This window comes from Bacillus rossius, chromosome 2, assembly GCF_032445375.1.
Source record: "Bacillus rossius redtenbacheri isolate Brsri chromosome 2, Brsri_v3, whole genome shotgun sequence".
NCBI classification, from domain to species: domain Eukaryota; kingdom Metazoa; phylum Arthropoda; class Insecta; order Phasmatodea; family Bacillidae; genus Bacillus; species Bacillus rossius.
The window spans coordinates 125,168,588-125,196,289 of record NC_086331.1 but is presented as its reverse complement, the minus strand read 5'-3'; the positions used below and the strand labels follow the sequence as shown (position 1 = coordinate 125,196,289).

Sequence of the window (27,702 nt, the reverse complement as noted above, 5' to 3'; positions counted from 1 at the left end):
CCTTTCCCTCCCTCCTCCCTGTCGCCCCGCAAGAGGGAAAGCCGCAGCCCCGCTCTGCCTGGCAGACTGCATGCCTACAGGGGCTGTTCGAGAGTGACGATTGAGGAATTCACACCCCAGGAGGGTGTTCACCCCACTGCAAGCCACTCCAGCACTGGACCCTGTTGCCGGGACACGTCAACTAGAATGTTTATTGTTGTTTGCCAAATTATGTCGTTTTTGTAAGAATTTAAATAAGAAATTTTTTGAATTTTATCTGTCAGTGAAACAGAAGAAACAATTTCGTGGGATTTGTGTACACAAGGTACACATAATTAATTTTCATAATAATAAAAATATATTACACTTGGAGTAATTTATGTTACTCTTACTTACATTGTGGAAATTAAGTACATGACACAGCTGATATTTTATTTTCTGTATTAAATTTAAATGTAATTTAAAATATTATTGTCTAAATTTATGTGTAATACGTTTGAAAAAAAAAAAATAGAGAATGCGTATAGGGCAAACAAATTTTAAGTGGCACGAACGTGTAACTTTCGGGCAGGGTTGTTGGCTTCTCCTCTTCCATAGTCTTTGTTTGAGCTTCATCTAGTAAACAATGATGTGTTAAAATTAACGCACTAATTTTGAATATTGTAGTAGGAATTATACTGCAAATTGAGATTTACTTGTTTTGTAGGCACGACTCTTCAACATGCCTTTCGAAAATCTGGAAGAGGAGGGACTCGAAAAGAATCCAAACCTAAAAATCGCACACTTGAAATTTTTGTTGAGTCTTCCTGAACACCAATCTGATGCTACATATATAGCACAGCTGAAAGATGCGATAATTGCAGACAGTAAGTGGGTACATTAGTACAGTTACCTTTAAATTAAAAAAAAATTGAATTTGTGGTGCTTAAATTGTTTTTATTGATAATTCCCACGTGTGAAAAAAAAAGTATATTTTAAGGTTATGCAGATGTTCATATAATAAAATTTTTCTTTTCATCGCAAGGTTTGTCAAAAGTTTTAAAAATTGTGTGATTTTCTTACTCAGAGGCTTATAAAAACAGACTTTTCATACTCATTATTTTTTTTTGTTCTGCTGGTTATCAGTAAAACAAAAAAAAAAGGAAAGATTTTAAAATTCTGGTTTGTGTTTATCAAAAGCCTCTAAACAAGAAAATTATTCAATGTTTAAAACATTTGCATAATCTTGAGATGGTAATTGTTCGTTATTGCATTTTATAGTTTCAGTCTTGAAAATACGAGTAAGATTACCTACAAAAATATTTTTTCATTATAAATAAAATACCACACTTGACACAAGTAATACCAAAACAGAAACATACACATAGTTAACATGACATTAATTATGTACTGATGTAAAAATACTACATTTACAAATGTTTTAATTGAAATGCATAAACTTGCTTTTCTGCCAACAAAAAAAAATCCATATAGGTCATTACAACTAAAATAAAAATAAAAAGTAAATTTTTCGAGTCACAGCTCTTCTGGAAATAATAAAAAATATGTTAGGAAAATAATTTTTTCAAACACTTAAGATGTTGATCGATTTACCCTGTAAACACATTTCTTAATTCCTTCTGGTTTCTTGTAGGTCACATTAGATAGTCTCTGCAGTGAAGTGGCTGTCTCCATGTTGTGCGTTAATTGCATTGCCGGTTGTGTGGTTTTCCATACGTAAGAACATATATATTTTTTATTTGGATATTATAATGCAATGTGACTTAAATAATTTTTAAAAACTATGTGATTTCTTATTTTTCTTCCAAACCCAAGTGTCAAACCTTGATGGATTTATTTTAGCAGTACGAAGGCGCGAAGCGCCAACTTGTTACGTCTGATAACGCGTAACACGTTTGATACACATAGTGACGAGTACTCTTTGCACTCACTCCACTCGTACTACATTTAAGTACATTTGCACTTGAAAATGGAAGAAAAAAATGTAATACTAAAAAAATTAACTTGTGGGATAGTTTAAAAACATTAGCAGCAATAAAAAATACAATATATAATGAAAAGACACGCAGCAAATGTCACCCAAGCAGGGCCTCAACACTAACCACATTACGATATTCAAATTAACAATTTAGATATCAAGTAAAATAATAAGCATTCTTCAAAAGGCAAGGCTGTAATTATGTAATAACTAGGCCTATAAAGATTGATTGATTGCAACACAAAGGCAAAAAACTATTACAACACAAAATTGGTGCCCATACTGCCATGGAGCACTTAGAAAAAGTTAAAAAGTGGTCATGCAATAATAGTATGTGGAGATGGTTTGCTTGAATGTCTGGTCAACAAATCTAATCTAATTTTTGAGGCGATGTTTTAAATAATTTAAAATGTTAAAAATATATTCCTTGTTATTAGTATGTATCTTTGGAATCTAATAAGATGATGCATAGTTATTTTTTCATAGTTTTTTCAACATACTTTAATTACTATTGTACTGTTTAATCAGTGGCGGATACAGGAATTTGGTGGGCGGGGGGTGTGTGTGCTTATATTGAATAAAAAAATAGGAAAGAAATTAAAATTTGAAATCATCTATTAAAAAAACTTACATGGGCCTACAATACTATCCGTAGGCAACGTGGCTTCTGACACAGTAAAATAATGTCTTCACTGCTATTTTGCAAATTTTTTCATAACTTTGGTTGGGGGGGGGGGGGGGGGCGGGCTATCCCCCTTCCTGCATCCTCTACTGTAATTAAATTATATGGTCATTATCTCCCCAGATATGGCACCTTTTTATGAAGAAGTTTGCCGTGACTTACTATGGGAAGTAGATCAACAACTATTGCAGAAGATGAAGACAGTGAATGAATCAAAACTAAAAGCGCTTGATGATGTCATTGAAGATGCAGAAAAAAACCTTGGTGAAATGGAAGTTCGAGAAGCCAATCTGAAGAAATCAGAATATTTATGTCGCATTGGTGACAAAGTAAGTTTAATTGTGTATGTTCAGTATAGGTATAAGTTTAGTATTTACTTCTATTCTAAAAGTAGAGCTGTATTAAATGGTCAGGTAGTCATGTTTCAAGAGTAGCATGCTAAGTTGTAAAGGCCCTGTCACACTGTCAAATTTTAGCTTCCAACACCTTCCAATATGTTGGATACAATATCTTTGAGGGTTGTGACGTCACGTTAAACGTCACTATCGCAGCCATGTTTATTTGAGAGATTGAATGTCTAGAGTTTCCTTCAAATATTTTACGTATAGGACTGGTTCTAAAATATGTTGGATGTTGGATGGGATCAGCCAATCGGAGTATTCTAAAATAAAGCGGCCGCTTTTGTTTCCGTTTCCGAAGTGTAATAGTTTAAATATCAGCAATGGCGAATGGGAAATAAATGCAGTAATTGAATTAATACTATTTTATTTCCTGCTGGAATATGTAATTGTTATTGTATATTTTCCTCCAATTGAATCTGTATCTACGGAAGTGCAGGTTAATATATTTGACTAAAAGAAGTTACTGTAGTTTTGGAATATTATGGTCCTTAAACCAGAAAACATCTATTCAACTTACGATCATTATTTGACTGCTATACCAGTTTTGCTTATGTTCAGGTATTGTTGATACACTAAATTAAAACAGCAAGCATTGCGTACAAAATGTGCCATCAGGAATGAGGTATCAAAACTAGGATATGCATTTCGGAACTTTTACCTACAAATCCAAATTAATAACACCTAAAATAAATTTTAAAATATCTCAATTCAGAGACTTAATGTAACTAAAATTATTTTGGCTTACCCAATCAATCTTTCCTATAAGTCATTGTTCTCCTTATTTCACAATAGCTGCTACTCTGTAAGTAGCCTATTGTCAGGAATTTTCTGGAATATAGACTCATAATTTCCTGACAATAGATGGTACTGACTTATGTTAAAGCAGCATCTCTGAGTAAGCAAGTAGCTCTGGTGATTTGCAAGAAAGGCCTAGAAATATTAAAATTCTGCCTACATGTTCAATTATTATTATTTAAGTTTTGAAAGTAATACCATTTTTCGTGAATGTAAATATTTGTGTAGCAGATCCTTGTCAGTAAGCCTATACTTCCCAGGCTGTACGAAACAAGCATACCTGGTCTAATATCTCGTTAAAAAATTATTTTAAAGAGATAATGTGACTGAGGTGAAGTTAGCTTAAAGGCTCATCAGGTTGAGGTTTGTAACAGTAAATACACTTAATTCAAAATAAAACAAAATTGCCAATTTCTAAACACAGCAAAAATTAACACATTCACATTTAAAGTATAGAAACAATTTTGATGAAATACAAGTAGTGTCCATACAACAGCAGCTAGTTGGGTGAGAAAATAAGCGGGAATGAGAAGGGATATGCCTACTTGCAGATTTACATTTAATTATATGTTTTATTCTTACTAAACATACCTTTAAATATAGTTTTTGAAGAGCACTATAAATTGCACTACAAATTTCAGGTAAAAATTTTGAGATGGTGTTGTGTGGAATACTTGTAGAGAACATAAGGGACTTAAATGATTCCCCTGTCGCCAAAAATCTTAATGAACTGCCAGCCTCTGCTTTGCTGGTATAGACTGGCACAAATGAGTATCCTTCTTTGCAATGCGAGACTCCACAATTGAATGAAGATCAAAACTTTCAGAATCCATTATTACATAGTTCGGAAATGAATCGGCATCTTCGTATCGAAGTTCATGACAAAAAGGGGTAAAACACCATTTGTTTGCCGGGAAAGTATCCACTGTCTCGTCCACCATCTGCGTTTCCTTTTCTTAGATTTCTCTTCTAGTTTACTGAGACTTGCTACAATTGCAATTACAGCTACAGCTTTTGAAACACTTTGATGCTCTTAATGCAGGCATTGCAAACAACTGGAAAACGTAAATTTTAAACTGTGTATGATCACAATATACCTAAATTGGAATATAACCTACTTAAAAAAGCCCGCGTTCCTTGACCCAAAATTTGTTTTTGATTCTAAATACTGTCATTTACAGTTCTCTACAGAATGTTTGGTAAAACGAGCTCACTCAAAGAAAATTGATAGTGTGAAATGACTTCAAATATATTTTACATTGCTCGTCAAATAATATTGAATACAATATATTTGAAGACGTATTTCATCCATAATCACCCTTCAAATTTTGTTGTCCAATTTATTGGATACAATATATTTGACAGTGTGACAGGGCCTTAATTGATTTAAAGTTCTGTGTTTTTGCTGCCCATTCAGTGAAAATTTATAGGTAAGCAAAACCTCACAACACACATTGAGAAAAATTATTTTGTGGATTGTTTTATTCATGTCATGTCTCAGAACCTGCTTTAAAAATAATAATAATAAAAATAAAAAAAAACTTCATATTACCTAGTTAAATATTGGGATTTGTTTGGCAATTTTCATGTCCAGGCTTTCCATGTTGAAAATAGTTTTATCTGATAAAATTCTTTCACATGATCAAATTTTGCTTCATGTTACATTTTATTTTTCTTGAATTCAATTCCTAAATTGCACATGACAGTACTGAATTTTTATAACCATGGCCAATTTGGCATTCATGTAATGAATTTTCTTGGTTTCAATATTTAGTCTTAATTTTTAAAGACGTTAGTACTTTTTTTGACAATCCAGTGTATCCCAAAAACTAAGGGCGGGATTCATAGTCGAAGGCTTGTTTGGCGAATAAGTAATACTTTATAAAGTAGTGCTTATTCTTCAAGTATTACTTATTCCAGCAATGAATTCATAAACCTATACTTGACGAAGTAATGCTTGAACAAGCACTACTTATATTGGCCATGCTGTACTTGATGAAGTATCTCAAAGAGTAAAGGACGAATTTTGTGTCAACGTAACGTAAGCAAATATACTGCTGTAAATACATAGTTTACCTGTTTGAAAATAAAAATGCCCACGTTTCAAACCATATATGCGATTAAAATAATGAAATTAATACGTAAGATGATATTTATACTTTATTTGATAGTGAACTTGAATAACATAAACATGAACATGTATTAAAAACGAATTTACAATTACTTAAATATGTTTTTAATGTTTTTGTTGTTAAATTATGTTGGCCATCTTGTGTCTGATCTATAAGCGGGTGAAGTTAACCACGTGGTAGCGAAACAACAAGCTATCTGCAGAAGAGGTTATGTACGTAGCCTGTATTGTTTACAAAACTAAGCGGCAACGATTTGTTTAGTTTCTTTTCCCCAAATTGAATTTGTTTATTCTCTCAATTTTAATTTAATATATGGAAAAATTAACGGGAATTAATACCTTACATAACCTATTCCTTACAATAAACAAATCCGTACCAGTACTTGAGTCACCTAGATAGCCGACTTCATGAAGTATTACTTATATCAATGAATAAGCGTGGCTCATTTGATTATGAATATTTACGAAACAAGGCAAACTTATTTCATGACTGTGAATTCGTATTGAGCAGTACTTATTTCACGCAGTGCTTCGTGAAGTATTACTTGAAGTAGTCCTAATAAGCAGTGCTCTTTTTGTTCGCTATGAATTTAATGCAATGCTTAAGCATGCATATAAGCAGTACTTTTTTCAAGGATTGCTTATATCACCACTATGAATTCCGCCCTAAGTAAGTCATTTTTATTTCATTTTTAAAAAAAAAAAAAAAATTGTACTTTTGAGACTAAATTATATTTTTAGGGTCTAGTCAACATTTTCAATAATTATGCTTACATTTTATTTAGTAGTAAGTATTATTTTCTTTATTAGTATCCATAGCTGTCTAATGTAGGCTACTTAGCTGCAGGGACTGGTAATTAGACTTATAAATGTTTAATGCCCTTATATATATATATATCTGTTACGGTTAGTGCTAGAAGAAGAATTAAACCTAGGTTTACCCGGGTAAACTTAACATTATCCAAATTTGTTGGGTCAAGTCCGAATAATCTCTAAAATAAATTTGAAATCTGCCTTTTCCTGAGTACACCTAGGTCTACTCAATGCAGACTGGGTAATCAATGTTAGGTGTTGCATCATCTTTGAGCACCTGGCACAAAACACTTGGACGCCGACATCCCCCTCGTTGCTCAAAGACAGAATGGCTGCAGAACGGAGTGCAGGTTCGGCGTTCTGTGAGCATTTTTATAAAAAGGTTCAAAGTTACTGTCTGTGAAAGGATAGAATTGCTGGTAGGTACTTGTACCCCCTTGCCATCGCAGGACCAAGACGGTACTATTTGGACACTTTCTGGAGCGCAAAAATAAGAAAAGGAAAAATATTTATTTTATATTCTGAAAGTTAAATAAGCGTTCCTTAAGCAGATGTCCTCAACGCCAACAGCGAATTATTATCAAAATTTTGTATGAGGTAACCATGTTTGAGATTATTTAAAAATAACCACAAGAAACTTAAAATTGGCAAAATTTTAATACTGATCAAATTTTTTAAAGTTTAGACACTGTTCTCGTGCACCAAAGTTTTAGACCGGGGTCTTAATTTGTTATTTTCCGTTGGCCAAAAACTGAACATTTTGATTCGCAGATGCAGTATTTTCAAGGGAGTTGTGACGCTTTAGTCTTAGCCCAGGTGTAATTAACAGTTACCAAAAATTCCTTTAACAGAATAACTCAAATCCCCAAATACAGGTTTGCAAAGTTTTGTGTCTAGCGTTTGTTAACGTAACGTAAGAGGCTTACAGTTGCGACACGAGTCACTGACGAAAAGGTACCGTCTAGACACAAGTGGCTTGCTGATGGGCTTTGTCCGGGGCAAGGGAAAATGCTGGACCTGATTCACTTACATGCATTTCGGCGTGATGACGTAAGGGGATCAGCCCTTAAACCAGCCGGAGGGTTCATTCTCCAAATGCAGGTTCTTCATAGGCACTAGGCCCGCGCAGTGACACCGACCATCTAGCGCAAGCGACAGTTTCCGCAGCACTCGTTCTGTTCATTTCAAGAGCAGATTACGTCCCCCGGCTAACACGCCAGGTAAGCCAAGTCCGGTAGATAATTTACATTTGTTCCGCGGAGCGCCGTACAACACTCGACACTCAAGCCCAGAGCCGCGCCCAACCGCCCTTCCTCGGCAGACAGAGTTCACGTCACCACCAGCCCACGCACACAAACACTCCCTAACACTTCTTTCGGTACCTCATTATAAGCACACCAGCGGCATCCAAACATCTCTTAAAGCACTTAAAATATTAATAATTTAAAAGTTGGCAGCTATGGTACTATTTAATTAGTTTTAATGTTAAACCATTCTTAACTTTTACTTCAATTGAAATGGATGGTGGAGGGGGGGGTGAAGAGATTCACTGTCTAAAGTGTAAAAGAATTTGAACATCATACTTGGGGATTCTTCCCCACAATGTTGATGATAAATTTGGCAGTCTCCTTTTTTTGGCTTTAAATAATATATTTTCAGTTCAGCCGCTTTGACATATAAACATAAAATTAAATATTGAATTGTTAGAAACTTTATTAATAGAGTTTTACACACCTTTTTTTTTGTTCTCTTTTTAAATCTCACTAAATCTTCAACATAGTCAATGCATATTGTGGTGGTGGTAATAAGTGTGATAGAGTATATCTCGGTTTTAGGGATAGACACAGCTTGTAAAAGTTAGTATAATTTTTATTGTATTACAAAATTAATTTTTTTTATAGGAAGGTGCTTTATCAGCATTTAGAAAAACCTATGATAAAACTGTATCCTTGGGGCATCGTTTGGATATAATATTTCATCTGATTAGAATTGGCCTGTTTTATTTGGATCATGACCTTATCACAAAAAATATTGAGAAAGCAAAAAGGTAAGCTGTTCTAATAATAATAATTTTTTATTTGAAATATAGGTTTACTCAAGATTTTTTTTTACTTAATATTAAATTGTGTTTGTGTGTAAAACAAAGAATTGCATAAGTATCATGTATAAAAATAGTTTTATTGTCTTCTATACTGTAAACTATTGAAAATAATGGAACATTAAATTTTTTAGTAGTGAAATGTAGCATAAAATTTATACCCTGATCTACTGTAAACATTTTTGCTTTTTTTTTTTTTCAAATGTATAGTATAACCAATTACTATACACTTTTTCAGATAGATCATATATATTTTTATAAGTTTCTACTGCCAATCAATTGGTACATTAATCACATTTATTTTGAAATTGATTCTACTTTTATGAGATTGTAAATGTTCAGGAAATAATACTTTTCTTTTGCAGAGTAGCTGTGTATGATAGTTTTAGCTAGAAACAATTGGTGTTAATTATATTTAGTCTTAGTAGCATTAGACAAACCTATAGAATAGACTGCAATGTTGTTTACCATCCACCTAGTTCCTAAGTCTGGAGGCCACTGTGCCCAGCTGACTGTACTATAGTGCACTTTGCAACTCTTTGTGAATAATAATGGCACATTGTAGCATAGATATAGACAACCATGCGGGTGTAAGGAATATGTTAAAGTTGAGATAGTTTGTTGAGATATAAGCAATGGTGAAGGGTGTATTCCCATTCTCAGGGTTCCTGCAAACCAGAAAATATGGAAAACTAAGGAAATTAAAAGTTTTTAGTCAAAACCTGGAAAATACATAAAAACTCGGAATATCTGCTTTACTAATTAATCTGTATTGTCGTGCTGTGCCCTTTGGACGATTGGTTGGCAGCAGTCAGGTAGCAGCAGCCAATAGCAGCAGGCATCAGATGGCTGTAGTGGGCAGCAAATAGTGCTTCGCTCACCTGTTGGATATTTGCGCAGTACGTTGTGTGGATGGCTCGATGGTGCTTGTAAATAATTAGTAATTGGCCATGTGGTAGCAAGATGTATGCAGTGGTATGACATTGGATTTACGTACCTGGGTCTGGTCATTTGACATCCTATTTATAATATCCTATGCACCTTGGTATGCAATTTTATGAGAGACTGTTATTTAGAATAGGATTTTTATGTTAAAGAATCTTAAGCATGTGTAGTATTCTATATTGTTTTTTTGAAGGAGTGTGTTATTCTTTTTTTTCACAATATTTCTGTTTGTGGCCCTTCTTATGTTCTGTTTGTATTTATTTATCTCTTGTTTACTTATTTATTAAATTCCATAACATAATTGGGTGTTTTGTTGTTTTTCAGCTTGATAGAAGAAGGTGGTGATTGGGATAGGAGAAATCGCTTAAAAGTTTACCAAGGAACATATTGCATTGTTGTCAGAGAATTCAAAAATGCAGCCCATTTTTTCCTGGATACAATTTCTACGTTTACTTCTTATGAATTAATGGATTACAACACTTTTGTGAGATATGCTGTTTACATCAGTATGATTTCTCTTCCAAGGAATGAGTTAAGAGACAAGGTAAAATAAGAATAACTTAGTAAAGTGGTTTTATTTTTCTTTATTGACTATGAGGTAAATAACACATACACTTTTTTGAACCCATAAAGGTAAAGTGTTAATTTTTGAAGCATTTTACAACAAATGTAGTAAGAACTAGCTGAAGGGTTACATTACATCAAGTCGCTGAGGACTGGAAATTTGAACATATGTGTTAGCAAAGATAAACTGTCAATATACCATTGAATTTGAGGAGGGAGTAGTCATTTCAGTCATTTCAATGTACATCAATTCATGTATTGTTACATAAGAAAATAGTAGGATGCTCATTATTGAATCTTGTTTATAGTTAGATATTATATTACTGTTAAAGTGTTGATTCAGGTTAAGGAGCAAAACTAGTAGATTTGTAGCTATTTTATTCCAATAATAAATTTGACGTGTACCGTGGGTTGGATACTGAAATATATGGTTGTTGACTCTGGGAACCATTCAAGTTAAGTTCCCTGGAGCACCCAGCGATGAAACTAAATACATGCCAGATAACATAACGATGGCGGCACACATGAAGCCTGCTGTGTTCGTCTGAGCCGTTGTCGTTTTGTTGTCCAGAATATCTGTTTAGTTTCATAGCTGGGTTCACATGTGCGTCATTGTGTTATCAGATTATAAGGTCCGTCTGCTTTGTAGCTGTGTTGTCTAAGGTTGTTGTCTGTATTTTCTGTTCATGTTACAACTGTCTTGTCAGCCCACTGTGTTCGTCTTTGATGTGATATTTTTTATGACCAATTCCTTTCACAAAATTCTCTGAACTTCATAGCATTCATACATTTGACATTGGCTGATTTTGGCTTGTTTTTTTTCTGTGTAATTGTGTATTTCATCTTTTTCATGTCCATTCTTGTAGTTTATTTCTTGCATTATAAAAGGTTTTCGATCTAAGGTTTGTAAGTGTTCCAGTAGTTGCAAAATGGTTTTAAAGTCATACCCGTAGTTGACATGTTGCATTTAAACTAGCGATTAAGTGCTTAAATGCATTCAGCCTTGTATAAACCTATAAAATATGTGGCGTAACAAACAAATATTAAGTATAAGAAGTTATAAACATATATTTACCAATCAAACCATCATTAAATGATTAAAATATTCATGTAATCAACCTCAAAACTATAACATTAAATGTTGTAAGATTGCAAAAACGTTATAAATAAAAATTCTTTTCAGTCTCTTAAAAATAAAATAAAAAGCAAAAAAGAATACATAGATTAAATTAAATACATTCTTATTTCACACATGAGTAAATTGCAGTGATGAGTCACACGTTCCAGAAGAAAAAACAACAGGTACGTCATAGGTTTTTCATTCCAACCTCACCCTACATTAGTTGAAAAGTAGTGATTCATTTCAGGTTCACACCATGCTTAATTTTAAAAAATTTGGTCCTGGCTGAATTTTCCATTAATATGGTATTTATTTGAGCAGGATAGCAACATGAATCGAGAAAAACATCCTCACGCAAATGTTGTGTATTTGGAGGTTGTGTTACCGTACTGAAAAGTTAAGGGAAGTTAACAAATAAGGTTATAATGTTAGATTTTTTTTTCTTTATTGTTGGCAGTATACTAGCATACAGTTCCAGTAATTGTGAGCACTATTTGTGAATTTTTTCCCTTTTACCAAAAATTTATTAGCTGTTAGCCGCCAAAGTAGTTAAGCTTTTTCATAGACTGTGCTATCGCACAGGGTTGTCTAAGGCGGCGGATAATGAGTTTGGGCGCCACCACGTGGTTTGTGGGCACGTGGACCCGGCGAGACTCCTTTCTCGGGCCGTGACGTCGCCCAAGTGCGACGAGGCACACAACCCTAATAATGCTTCGCTGGTTCCTAACACCCGCTCTCAGCGGCGGGCACGCTGGTACACTCGTGTAATGCCTTAATCTTTACCTAGGTGGGCTCTAGGCGTCCCACACGCCAGACAACTACACCGGGGCACCCGTGACCGAAATAATATTCACTTGAGATTAACACCTGATATTTATTAACCATTTCTCGTCTCTACATTGTTCATGTGAAGCGGATAAAAAGCCAACGGCAAACAATCGGTTTAGGAAGCGGGCCAGGTCACCACGTGGCCTGACCAAAGAAACGTAACGATGTTAAATTTAAAATGCTCGAGGAGCTTAAATTCTTATTGAAACAGTCTACCACCTGGAGTAGGCCTCAAAAACAGAAAGAAAGCGTTTTAGATTAATATATGCGAAACGGATGCTAACGGATCAGATATTACCAATCAATGAAGTAGACGAGGTGCGGGAGCGTCCCACTCCGGGCGGCGGAAGAACAAGACTGACTGGTCAACAGGGTGTTATGGCGTCTTCCAACCCTCGAGTTCCCGTTAGCTTGTTAACTTATAATTAATCTAATTACTAACATAGTTTACCCTTTTAAAAATTAGTAATAATTAAATGACAATTTGTGAGACTTCCATCTGATTTCATAATAGTATACTTAATTAAATATTGTCTAAAGATTATTCGTCGGCAGTTCCTGTAGCGGCCACGTGTGGCGCTGCGCCATCCTTCCTGTGACTTAAGACAAAACACTGAGCGAAATTATAAAAACACACAATACATAGCCCTTTATTTCTTTACTTATTAATTAATATTTTACGTTTCTGGGCCGTCGCCGTGCCTCTAATGCCTCTTGCGGCTCACACACACACGCATGCACACGTCACCGTGGCGGGCGGTTCAAACAGAGGGTGATGGTGGGAGGGTGGTGGCGCTGGCGGAACAGGGGACACATCGGGCTCAAGGGAGGGCGCAGCTCTGGTTGACGTCAACCGAAAAAAATAATTTGACCTTGATGTTCCCACTTACGTTGACATCATCCAGGGCTGTGCCCACTGAAGCCCGATTTGCCATCATCTCCCTCCTTACAACTTCCCCTGCTATGTTTAGGGTGAATAGCATGCCACCCACAGTGGGTGCAATGTTCCCATAAATAGTAACTAATAATATTGTAATTGTTTTTATTTTTATTCCCAGGTTTTAGTTTTATCGAACTGTTCATCGACCATTAAATAAATAACATACAATAATTCTACCGTCTCCAGGTGGACTTGGACCTTTCTGAACGCACCCCTGAGCTGCAATATATTTTCAAATTCATTATTCATAAATAAGATTTTTATAAAGGGTTTGTGAAAAGCTTATAACATGTTTTAATTATGTGAATTATTTTATGGTTTATGTCTTTTTACGTATGCAGCACAAATCCAGTTTAGCATAACGGCCATAATTTAGGGTGGGAAGTGTACTGGCCAGTGGCCATTTTATTATATCCACCTTAGTCTAAAGCCATCACCTCAGAGTAAGTGAAGAGAAAGAGACATCACTCCAATGTTGGCAAAAGCTCCTTGTTGGATAGTCTCTTACATGAGTGGTGGGTGTGTAATATAAATGCCTCTGTATTTGTTAGTAATTACTGGGAACAAATCCACAAATATAATGTAAGGAAAAAATTATTTTTAAAGTTTAGTAGTGCCTATATCCTGCTTACTAATGCCAATAATTAAAATATTTGTGTTAATGTTTACTGTCATCCTTTTGTCAAAATACATTTTATATCTACATGCTCAAAAAATGTATTTTTATGGCCATGCAGGGTCGCATTTTCATTGATTTTTTCCTCCTACAGTGTCTCAATAGTCTCATTTTGGAAAGGTTTAAATTTGTAACTTACACCCAACATCTTTTCTGGCCCATTTTCAATTTTCGAAATGTATTCAGTTAGAATTTTCATGTTATCTAGCAACAATAACCATGGAAGTTATACACGTGCATAAAGACTAAAAACATCTGCCACAAAATCAAAATCAAGTGCAACAGTATGACCACTCTTTCAAATAGTTTTATACTCAACCACAATAAAGGTGATAATTTAATACACTGAAATTGTGAATAGCTTTAAAATCATTCAATATTTAAAGATACAAAAAAACTATTTTTAGGTTATTGGTAAACAATTATTTTCACTAGAATGCAAAGCATACTTTTAAATGGTAACAGTTGAGTAAGAACTTCGTAGCACCTACCTGCCCATCACCACCCGAGATAGTATGTGCCGACACCCCGAGGACTTCATGCTTGCCATCACGGACTAGTAGTTCTGTTTTCACTTCTCAAATTATACCAAATGTTTTACTAAAATCCTCTGGGCCTGCCTCATATGGTAGACTGCTTTAATGAATAATATTTAACTTGTTTTGGGGTATTTGAAATGAACGCGATATCTATGTTGGCCACGAGAGTGACCGACCTCAACGTAATACCAGTTAATGCCGTGAAACATTTTAACTGTAAATTACCAAGAGGTGCGAGGAGTGTGCAAGATATCTATGGAATAAATTGTTTTGACTGCAAGTCACGTTTCAACGAATACTGGTACCAGGTGCGTGGGACGCCTTAACAGCCCACTGGGTAGGTTCTTCCTTTAAGTATGCTTGAAGCTCAGAGCGGGACAGGTCAGAAAGGGTTGAGGTTGTTTTTAAGGAGCAATTCAAGTCCTGTATTTACACGGGTCACGTCATGCCTTGAAAGAGAGTCTTCTGCCACCGGGTCCATGTGCCCATTAACATTGGGCGGTGCCTGTGCAAAATATATCTATTTGCAGTAATGGACGTGTAGAGCCCTGTAAATATCAACTTAATAACTAAAAGTATGACCAGAGTACTGGTCCCTGAGGATAGTTGCTGCATGAAGACCTCTTCACTGTCAACTTGGGCCTTATAAGGCCAAAGCTTGTGGTCAGAAACTTTCTGGTTCTTAACCTCAAAGAAGGTTACCTGGATCATCAAGCTTTACGTTAGGACTCCCAAACTTTACTTAATATTATTTTTGTGAGTTACCGGAAGAGAAACCCAGTAAGGCTGACATCAAGTGACGCAGCTGGTTGAACAACTTGGCTACCTTCTCTTACACAGGGCACTTCTATTCAATTTCAGCTTCACAAGGCTGTTAAATATGACTATTTTCAGTAGTACACCATGGCATGTTGCCTCCTGATTGGCTACATTTTTTCTTTTCTTTTTTTAGTAGTGCACATACATACAAGATTTTCCAGGTAGCAAAATTCTAATAAACGTGAAAAGTAACCTTGACAAACACACAGCTAACATTACTGTGGCACCAAAGAGATGTTCAAAATTATTATACTAAGTAAAGTACAATACTTATATTCAAAATCAAAAGCCGTGAAATATAGTAGAAATAAAATGCAAAAACGTGGTGGGTGTGTGCGCCACAGCTGCCTAGCAGAAATTGTTTAAAGAGTTGCCTTTTTTTTTTGTGCAGATAATCAAAGGCTCAGAAATTTTAGAAGTTCTTCACAACAATCCTGATGTCAAGTCATTTTTGTCTTCGCTTTATGACTGCCAATATGCATTGTTCTTCAAGAATTTAGGTATGTGTATTCTTTTGTAATTAGTCACTTTAATTTCAGTTTAGTGAAGTCAGTAGTGTACAGTAAGTTATGTAGGTTATGTTCCTGGTGAGTACCCTTCAAGGGAAATGTCTGTTAATAAAATCAGGTTTCTTCATAAGGAACCGTGTAAGAACACAAGAGTTGTGTTTGTACGCCTGTATAAACATCTCCACATTTCACATAACATCTTGGAAATGGCAGGTGTGCGCAAAAAAATGCTTATAGCCCAGTGAATTACGGTTTTATGTAGGAAGTAATTTGGCAAAAGCTGAATTTTTGGACCTTTTTTAGACCCCTCCCAGGAGTGTTTTCTCCCAAAATTCCCTGCCCCTACCCCCTACTCATTTTGGGGAGGTTTTAATTTGTAACTTGTTTGTTAGTTTTTATTGACAGTTAGATATTTTGTAGTAAAAACTACATTATAGCACTGTTTTTTCTAAACTACTAGAAGAGGACTTCAAACCCTATTTAAATAAAAAATGGGGAATGATAGAAAATAATGAAAGTAGTACCACACATTTTGAATCTTCCATTTATAAAACATCCAAAAAATATTTTTGCTTAATCTGAAGTAGTCAATGATATGCTTAAAATTAAATCTTTAAAGAAATACAATGATAAATTCCTTCATTAGAAATTTGCAAATTAAATGCAGGCCATCATGTCTCATCCTGTGTACGTAGAAGGACCCTAAAGAAATAAAATCTTTACTGCTTGTAAAAATAAACTTACAATTTCATATACATATGTAGTACAATATGTTAAGATATAGGTAAATATTTTCAAGAATATGTTAGTAACAAACTGAATTATCAGGGGACTTGAAGAAATTGCTTGGACCTGGCAGTTTTGGTGAGTTAAAAGTGATTTTCTTGTACTTGATAAACATAAAACCGGCCTTGGGGTGGTTTATGTGTTTATAATAAATATACATTTCTTACATCAAACTACTCTTATTTAACAATATCAATTTAAATCCCATATTATTTAGTTTTCTTCTATCCTAGAATTATCAAAAAAACATTTCTGTTGATGTGTGGTACTAAATTTCATTCAAATGTTAACCATATTGCAACAGATAAATAGAGTGAGTCTGAATTTGATGACAAACTTGGACTGCAGGTTTGTTACGTAAAAATAATTTGAAACATATTTACAACGTATACATAGTATAAAGTGCTTCCCAAGACTGGCGAAGTTATAGCTGAACCAGTCGTTCATTGGAAAAAATGAAGAAAGTATGTATGATGGAACTCAAGCTTCTGGGTAATGTCTCATCAAACAAAGTTCTACAAACATTGCAAATCTTGTCGCTGATGTAAAATTATTTAATTGAAAGAATTTAGGATAACCCACTTATTTCCCATAAATTTTTGTAAAATAGAGTAGTAATGTGATTTTTAAAGGCTGTATTTAATCTACATGTCAAAAGTAATGAAAAAGGTCACCACGTTGTATTATCCTTTACCTCAAAATTTTTGAGCAAAACTAGTATTAAATTTCAAATGAAAGACTTTGACACGTGGTATGTGTGCAACACTCAGTTTGAAGCCACTGCCTATAATCAAGGTCCCTAATCGTTAAGTGATTTACATGCCAATATAAGTATTTCGAAGAAAACATTAACTAATAATTAAACTAAAACAACTGCAGATGTAACTTAAAGCACATAAACGTGAATGCAGAATTAACCACAAGTCATCAAACACCACAAGAGAAAGAAAAAAGTCACACCTTTATTTGTGAGGAAATAATTATTTTCTCATTAAACATAACTTCATCATTAAATGAAATTTTACTTCCCGTATTTCAGTTCACAAAATTTAGCACGTAAAATGTGAGGAATGCATTCCAATCCTGAAAGTTACCATGCCACAAAAGACAGCTGCTGGAACACGTACACGTATCATAGCATTGACAGGCACTAAGTATTTGTGTTTATGTTATGTAAGTGTGGGCAGTTATTAAACGTGCTTTCCGACTTCCATATTTAAAACACCATCTTCATATTTTCAGTGCTATATTTTGTGATATGTGGTACCTAAAGCAAAAGTCCTTAAATTATCAAGTTATGTTTAGAGTTATTTCCTCACAATTGAAGGTGCAACCACATTGTTTCTCTTGTGTTGCATGACACCAATGGTTTGTTCAGCATTCACATTTATGTGTTTTAAGTTAAACCCGCAGTTGTTTTAATTTAGTTAATAGTTCGTTTTCTTCAAAATACCTACATTGGCATGTACGAGGGTTGTCTGAAAAGTTTCCGACCTCAACATGAAGATGGTAGCACTCGTGAACGAAAATTGGGGAATGTGTTTAGTCATGTATTGGAATATACTGTCTGAAATTTCAGCCATTTTGGACAAGCAGTTGGTTTTTAACAATTGTTTGCGTGAGTCTCTGCATAATAGTTGTTTACAAACTTGATGGCCTCCTCATTCGACAAAAATGTCTGTCCTCTGAGTGCAACTTTTAGCCTAGGGAACAAAAAAAAAATGTCACTTGGGTTTAGATCTGGTGAGTTAAGAGGATGGTCAGGCAGTTCAAACCGCAGTTCGTAGATTTTCACCATGGCAACCGCTGACATGTGAGCTGGTGCATTGTTCTGATGAAACTGATCTTTTTTTTCTGCAAATGTAACATTTTTCTGCAATTTCTGCCTTCAGCTTGTCAAGTAATAATGCGTAGTTATGTTATTCTTTTTCCAAAATAATTTATTAAGACAATTCCATGACTAGCCTAGAAAACAGTATCTCTGTTTTTTCTCCAGCCAAAGGAACAGTCTGCATTTTTTGGAGCTGCTTCTCCTTTCGCGGTTTTTGGTGTCGCAGACGTTCAGTCACTCGAATTGGAGTGGCCATGTTTGAATTGAGCTGCCCGAAATCTCCCTGTGGTAAATGATGGCACAGAGTCGCCGTGCACACCGTCCAACTCGTCTTCAATTAGCGTATACGTATTGCCTTTCAAAAACAAATATTTAATGAACCTTCGATACACATTTTTTTCATTTTCACAAAAATATGTGCATTGACTCACGAAAACGATGGTTAAAAAATCAATTCACGTCCAAAATGGCTGAAATTTCAGACAGTATATTCCAAAACATGACTAAACACATTCCCCAATTTTTGTTGACGAGTGCTGCCATCTTCATGTTGAGGTCAGAAACTTTTCAGACAACCCTCGTACATAATTAAAAATCAAGGGTCTGGTTTTTTAGCAGCGGTTTCAAACTGAGCATTGTGAGTGCTGCACACCTGTCAGGCATTAAAGTACTTAAACTAGTTTTTCTCTAAAACGGTGTGGTAAATGTGACCTTTTTCGTAACTTTTGACATGTAGATTAATAATAATCAGCCTTTTAAAAACCACATTATTTCTCCGCGTCACAAAAATTTATGGGAAATAAAGGTGTTCTAACGTACTTCAGTTAAATAATTTTACTTCAGCGATAACATGTGCAGTGTTTGTAGCACTTTGTTCAATGAGGCATCATTCTAATAGTTGGCATTCCATCATAAATACTTTATTACTATCAACAAACAACTAGTTCAGCTGCAGCTTCAAAGGTGTACACCTGTCTTGGAAAGCACTTCAGTTGTATGTATGTTTTCAACTTATTTTTACTAAATGAACCTGCAGCCAAAGTTTGTCATTTGAATTCAGACTTACTCAGTTATACTAAAACATGTTTTCTAATATGATGTGTGAATAAATTTTTTCATTATAATAGTTTTTTAAAGTTATGTTAATTTTATATTCTGTTTTCTTTTCAGCACGTGTTGAAGAATTAATGAGGCAAGATTTTTTCCTGTCCCCGCACTATCGATTCTACGTAAGAGAAATGAGGATCATGGCATACACCCAACTACTGGAATCTTACCGAAGTTTAACGTTACAGTATATGGCTGAAGCATTTGGTGTTACAGTTGACTACATTGACCAGTTAGTATACTTATTAATCATGGATATAATTTTTTTTATATTTATAGCTGGCACTTCATGTTTAAAAGTTAACCAAAATTTAATTCATATGCTGCTTTATATCTTAAACGGTGTATGCCCCTTTTGGCATGAGTTTATAGACTAATCTAGTTCTGCTGTACCTTCAGACACGCCTCCATGCCTTCCATTGAGGCGATGCGGTAAGACACTGGCGTTGTGTTTCGATGCGCCTCCATGCCGGGCACTCCGCCGACACCGCCTGAGGTCAACTTTTTTTCACCCCCACCTACGCCCTTTTTCATTTGGTTCTTTCTCAAACTGTCGTAGCAAGAATTACCCCCTCTCCCTCCCAATCATTTGAAGTGCCCCTTGGACTGGGCCCTCTCCTGCCTTTCTGCAGCACCTCAACACCTGGTGGCCAATCTAAGCACTAAGTTTACCCCCTTTTCTCCCTGAGGCACCTTCAGTAAGCCGCGTTGAGCCACGATACTGGTCTTCTCTCTCTCTCTCTCTCTCTCTCTCTCTCTCTCTCTCTCTCTCTCTCTCTCTCTCTCTCTCTCTCTCTCTCTCTCTCTCTCTCTCTCTCTCACACACACACACACACACACACACACACACACAGAGAGAGAGTCAGTCAGCCAAAGTTGATACTATTTGTTCCTACATCTATGCTTGCTTTTGTGTCCTGTACGCCATCTTGCGACTACTTCGCTAACTAATATCAGGCTCCTATGCCTCTATGTCGCACTGTGCTTGAAACCTATCTTCTTACGAAGTTCTTTTAAGCCCCACCCTCTTCGCCTTAGGACCAACTTTAACTATGTGAGCAATAAACCCTCTCCAGGGAGTTTTTCGGTAATCTCACGGAAGGTTTTAGTCTCTCTGAAGAGAACAAGGGATATTGTCCCTATAAAAAGGGGAGTTAATTTCCCTATTAATTCTTTTGTATCAACATGTAGTGCTGTATTGTTGATTTTCTGTGTGGTTTTGGCTTTGTCTTTTCATCTACTATTTTGTGCTTTCTCAGCCCTAGGGTCACTCCTTATGAAATCAACATACTAAAATAAAAATAAATTAACTTGACTACCTCAGAATTTGATGAAAATTGGTATGAAGGTTGTTCTCATAGAGATAAGAAAAAGGCCAATTTTAAGTTTTATTTGTTAATTATATCCAGCCTGCATGCCTGCAGTTTTATATATAATATATTAGAGGTGGATGGGAATAGCATTTTTACTTCGGGACGGGATTTGGTCGGGAAATACATTTGATTTTCAGGATAGGGATCGGGAGTAAGAGCAGTAAATTGTCTCTTGTACAGAAAATTATATTTACTTTATTTACTTTTAAAATGTGCGTATTTTTAAGTTTTTTTTTTTTTTAATAAACCATCCACATTTATAGTCCAAATCAGTGGAAATGGCACTGACTATTTTAGCATTCAAACTGTTGACAGTTTCTTCGTACAACTCTGGAATTATTTTCCTGCTGAATGTTTTGCTCGATGGCAGACTGTACAGAGGCTTAACCAATTTTAAAACATTTTTTAGGCCTCTTTCATCAACATTGCTGTATGGATGGCAACCATTTGCTAACCATTTACCTACTTCTTTTGTCAAAGCCTTTGACTTGGGGTGGTCAATACCCCAGGTGACAAAATTAGCTAGCTTGGGCTGATTTGTTTGTACATCTGATTTAACTGACTTTTTCTCACTTCTGCTTGATAATTTGAAAGATGTGTATTTTTCCTGAAGAATGGCCAACTCATTTTTTGCCTTCGGATGTTGTGTTAAGTGTCTGTGCATACCTGTTGTGGAACCATATTCCATTTTCAGGACAGAAGGGCACAAAGTACATTGCACCTTGTTATTTGGTAATTTCTTAAAGAACTTCCAAATAGGCGCAGAAGACACACCTGGTTCACTTTTGCTACTGCCTGGAATGCCAGGCTCAATCGTTCACACAAGTGTATAAACTACCCATTTTTATTAAATGTAATTTACTGGAAATAATTATCTCGTTTACTTTAAAAATACCACTTGTTTTTAATTGTTCACTTTCATTCTTACATAATGACCAACTACTAAAACGTAAAACCCTCTTATGTTTATGAAAGACGTTTATAATGGCATAAACATGTGAAACCAAAATGGCGTCTTTCAGTTTATTAGCGTTTTGAATATTACGCATTTGGCAACACTGCTTATTGTTGCTCTTGTTAATTTTCAAGACAAATTATAACCTACAAATACGGCAAAAACGTTAACATTCGCCAAACTTAAAAATAATATTCAACATTGAGTTCTTTAATTAGTCAGAGATTTATTTTAAACTATGTTTATGAACGAGTGTTGAATTTACGTTAATGTTTTTAATATGCATTTTATTTTTTGTGATGTCTTTGTACTTTGTTCGTTTAATACGTATACGAAGTTGTTACGGGACGTATGTATACATAATGTATTTTATTTTTATAATATAAAAATTAGTACGACTAAGGTTTTTACTATTTAAAAAAACTTGTTTTCCCGAGGTATTATCCCGAAGATAAAAATTATTTTCCCGAAGTTCGGGAATGGTTTTTTTTCCCGACTTTTATCCCGAATTTCGGGATCCCGTCCACCAAATATTTACAAAGTCCATAACATATTGTCTACTAACAGTATTCTTACAATGGCCTTATCAGTTTGTAAGTAGTGTCAGAATGATCCCAGAACCTACCACTAAGAAAAAACTAGTCTTTCTTGGGCTTGTTGAACGTCTATGGGAGATTCTTGCTTGATAAAACGAGAGACTGGAACCTTTGCATCAGTTGCTAGACCATGGGAAAGTGTGGGAATGGATAGAAATACGTGACAAGACTTTCAGCGCAGCTAAAGAACTTTGACAGCAGAGGCCGTGCTCGTGCATTGCAATTCAAAGAAGCCTGTCATATTAACGTGTGATGCACCAGAATATGTGCTTTGTGTCATGTTGGCCCCCGTCACAGAGGATGGAAGTGAAGCAACAAATTGCTTTTGGGTCAAGGAAAAAAAAATCTGGAAAAAAAATTAACTTTCTCTTAAATTGAACATTTGAGGTATCACTCAGCACTTTCATGATGCAGATTGCAACTTCAGATGAACCCTTGAGGCAATATCTTCTGGCCACATACATATAACACCTGTATTGGAGTTGCATAAGTGGAAACCAAGGTTGTAAACCCACAACTGCCTTAGGTAAAACAATGTCTCTGTTGGAATCTTTGGTGTTGGCAGTGCCTATTGTAAATCGTAGGTGATTGCACCGTAGTCACAATCATCGCTAGAACAAGTCTTTGTGTAATCTCTCAACAGGGAGTATGCTTTTTCAGCTCTAAGTTGGTGTAGCCTGACATTCAGAAAAATAATAAGTGAGAAGCAGCAAACTCATCACAAGTTTTGCATGTGTGTGTATTTGACACTGTTTTTCATATCGACGGTGCATTTCAGCTACAATTTTTTACACTTATAATATACACTTAATCTGTTTTGTCTTTCCAAGAATAATTACTTCTGTATTTTGGAAACTTTTTAATATGGTCACGAACAGTATCCAGTGAGGCTTTAATCATTTATTGAGATATGCATTCTGAATGTTGTACTCCTGCAGCTTTTAAAACTGGCAAAATAATGTGCTTTTGCAATCTTTGTCTAACACTGAATAGTTGCACCAGTTGAAGTTAGATCCATCTGATTTGTTTTTCCAGTCACATCCAGGTCCTTTTTGCATAGCTGTTACTTCTTTACTGGTTTTATCACTCTCACATTAATTTCCACTATTTATTTCTCTCTTTACTACTACTCTCTTCCATTTGTCTGGGCTACGAATGAATTTTTTACAACCACTTTCAACATCTGATACACATGGATCCATGTTTTTGCAGATTATTTCAAAACAGGGTTACCAGAAGTAAAATTTACGTACCTAAACAAAAGAGTGACATAAAATGTTCCTTGCAATGTGGAGACAAAAAAATCACATTTAATAAACGTAAAAGAAGAGAGATATAATGGAAACAATTACATTTTGTATCATTATTCCTTTATATGATAATATGTAACATTTCTATGTTGGTACCTCTGCCACTCCTATAGCAGATACCATCAGGAAGTAACATAGCTCCTTCTCTCAGTTAAATGATGACGTATTCAAGAACTTAGAAAATCTGCTGCCTCATGATTGTAGTACACGTGATAGATGACAGTTGGCAGGAGAAGACTGGATATAGCAAAAACTAAAATTTTCAAGATTTTGGTATAGCAGACCTTTCAGTTATGCTACGTGTGAAGGTGAAATACAGCAGTTAATATAAGATACAGTGTAGATAGCTACTTATGGGTTATTAACACTCAGTTTCTTGGATTGTTCAATTTTTCATTAGAATTTCTATTTTATGGTTTTTTATCCAAATTTTCTGCATGGTGAATAATAGCTTCCTAAAATTACTGTACTTGTTACAGTTTGATGTTAATTACAAATTCCCAGTTTGTAATTGCAGAGGATGAATATTTTATTGCATCAGTAATAATAATGAATCTAGTCCGAGTGTGTTGTCATGAGGTTGCCAAAGCCGTGCCACATATCTTGCCTAGCCATCAAATGCATTTCAAAATTTGTTCTTCAGGCTGTGGCTATTAAAAAGAAACAATATGGTGGGAATAAACCTCCTTGAAGTAACAAGAATGGTGTTTAAGCTATCTGCTGTGAGTTCAGCTAATTATAATTTTGGATGTTAGAAAATAATTTAAATGGGATCCTCTTTTGTCTCACACCAGGACATTTTTATTTTATTACTTAATGTGTGTCCAAATATTTTAATTTGTTAAGTTTAAGGGTTGGTTATTTTAATGTGAGAATCTTTGCTGTTTTTATTTTGTAAGTATTGTTTTTCTTTGTTTACAGGGAACTCTCCCGTTTCATTTCGGCAGGGCGTTTGCACTGCAAGGTGGATAAAGTTGGTGGTATTGTAGAAACAAATCGACCTGATGCAAAGAATTGGCAGTACCAAGCTACCATAAAACATGGAGACATTTTGTTGAATAGAGTACAGAAGCTTTCAAGAGTAATAAATATATAATTCTGAAAAATTTGCCTAGCGACAATCTGTGCTGATTTCAATTTTTTTTTTAATTTAATGGTTCTTTTGTTAACAATTGGTAACATTTTAAGAAAATTATAATTTTCATGGGCAGTAACTTAATGGAGTGTGTTCTTAATTTTATTAACATTATAAAAACAAAATATCTTGGATAGTTATTGCATGTCTGCTTGGTTATGGAGATGGAGAATATTTGAATGTATTTATTTAAATTCTTAAAGAAGAATGTCAGTACTGGGATGACAAGAAAACAAGATATTACACATAAAATACACTTGTTTGTTTATTTTCGATCAATATTAATTAGTAGAGGCTTTGAAATTTTGATTATTAGGTCTGAATTTAGGGTAGTGTGTGGGGGCGTGTGCATGTATGTAGGTATGTGGATGTGTGCATGATCGTGCTTTTGTGTGCATGTGCATGCATGTGTGTGCATACATGAGTCTGCATGTACACATGTGTGCATGCATGTGCGTGCATGTGTATATATGTATGACTATTCCCTAAAAGTGATTGAGAGTTATATGTCCATGTAAATTGTGTTTTAAAATAGTTTTATTTTAAAATATTAAAAACTACTGTATATAAAATGAAACATTGACTAGTGTTACATACTACAAGGTTGGTAACACCATTTCTCTTCACTAATAAAATGTCTTTTCACACAATGAATTCTTCAACATTAAACTGTAATTTATTTGGATTTAAGAATTATAAATTTTACCTGAATAAACAGATATGGTCTTCTTGACCAGATACCCTTAGGTTCTGTGTGTGGAAATCTGTTTTTTTGTATCAACGATCTGACTACATCCTACGTGTATTAAAATTAAAAAATTTTTTTGTAAACACCTTTTGTTAAAGTTTTTTTTTTTTTTATAATTTGAATTAAAATTTCAATACAGATGTTTTGGAGTTTATACTCCTTAATGATTCACGTTTAGGCAAAAACAGTAATATCATATATAATTTGCATACATAGGGATCTCGTAAAAACGTGTTGAGGCCAATAATGCCTCTCTTTGTATGTAGATATTGATTTATGCAGGATGGGTGTATGTCTGTGTATTTTATAAAATACATAGTCATCTATCTCATCATTACCATCAATTTAAAAAGAACTATGTGAGTTTTACTAAACATGCTCAACACTTTAGACCAACTTGTGTCCATAGTGATAAGAGTAAAAAAGTATTTAGCTCATTTTGCTTTGTGTGGATGTTTGTTTTGTTATTTATAAGCACTTTTTTCAGTCTGGTGTATTTGTTCATATAGCCTGTTCAAAGGAATTTTTTCTAGGCAAGGGTTTTTTCAGGTAGTAGGATTGAACCACAGTTACTTACAGCAATAAGTGAAAAGAGAATTATATCTCTCCATGGTTATTTAAATTTCCCTATTTGATGATATTTTATAGCTTATAATATTTTTTTAAACTTTGAGATGACTTTAGTATAGTACAAATGATTCTTAAAGTATCTGCTGTAAGACATATCTCAATTTAAGTTACTTAATTCCAGCAAAGTGATATCTGTGTGAAACATTGATATAAATTATATGAATTCTAGCAAAACAAAATCATATGTAATACATTTCTATATTACATTGGTGTATAATGTCAAAACAAATTATTTATTTATTTATTTATGTATTAATTTGTTACATTTTCACTTACTGCAGAGCTCTACATAAATTTCTCACAAACATCTATTAGCATAATATTAAAGTACATACATAACTATTGTATTATATTGAAAAATACTGTTGAAATAAAAATTATACATTTTGCTATAGGTTATGGGATGATTGTTGTTGCATGCATGTATTACTGTTATTTTTATAAAGACACTTGAAAGTAATTTACTTGAAAAAACATTTCTGTCCTGCAAAAGCCAATCCAAATCCAGAAGTATCTAATTGAAGGTTAATTGATTTTTTAACATTTTTAAAGTAGTAATTTAGTTTAAAGCAAAATAAATTTTTTAAAACATTAATGTTTTATTACAACATTCATTTCATTCTCTTGAAAACAGTAAAAAAAAAAAAAAAAAAAAAAAAAAGGTCTGTAATGGTGCATGTCCCTGCCCTCCCTAGCTTTTACAAGTATTCGTAAAATATATATATTTTGTCGTTCCAGAAGGGATCAGCTATGGTTGTGTAAGTTCAAGGTTACAGTGACCTAGTTTTGTATTTATATTTTATAATTGGTAATATACTTGAAATTCCATTTTGATATTTAATTGTTTTATGTAGAAAAACCGTTCAACTATGTTTTTACTATCACTTGGTTGGCTGGGTGACTGTTTATGTAAGTGCGGATTTTAATATGTAATTTTCTTATATTGCCTCTTTTAAAATATAAATTTGATTGCTTATGTGGTTCATAGTGTGATAGTGAAATATTTGGATCATGGGAAAATGGGTCTGGTAAAAGAAAGAAAAATGTGACGACACTGCAGAGTCGATAAACAATAATTTATGGCATCCTGTGTAAGCGAGAGACAGATGTTTGCCAGGACTGGGGAACCCCCGAATTTTGTATTAGATTAGAAAGAGACAGAGGCGTGAGAGGAGACATGTGACAGAACTGGGAGAAGGCCCGCTGAGCAGGGAATCACTAAATAGTAATGGTAAGAAGAGTTGTAGCCAATAGCAGGGCAGCTTTTCAGGGAAGTCCCCACCTAAGTAACTTTGTCTGTAAGCTGTGTAATGTACTTTTTTTAATAAGTTGTGTGAGGGCTGGGCCAAATGGTCGTGCCGTTTCAGCGACTCGGCGATTGTATCGTCTTGGTAAGAATAAATCGTGAAATTAA

At 34.6% G+C, this 27,702-nt stretch overlaps 1 protein-coding gene across 1 annotated transcript; it reads left to right on the top strand.

Annotated features, from left to right (window-relative positions):
- Window positions 1-551: 551 nt before the first annotated feature.
- Window positions 552-27,702, top strand: LOC134529774 (26S proteasome non-ATPase regulatory subunit 6). The gene is made up of 7 exons (XM_063364202.1): window positions 552-845; window positions 2,763-2,968; window positions 8,681-8,826; window positions 10,147-10,366; window positions 15,700-15,808; window positions 19,605-19,773; window positions 24,697-27,702. The coding sequence occupies exons 1-7, from the start codon at window positions 701-703 to the stop codon at window positions 24,869-24,871; spliced, it is 1,170 nt and encodes a 389-aa protein (XP_063220272.1). The 5' UTR covers window positions 552-700; the 3' UTR covers window positions 24,872-27,702.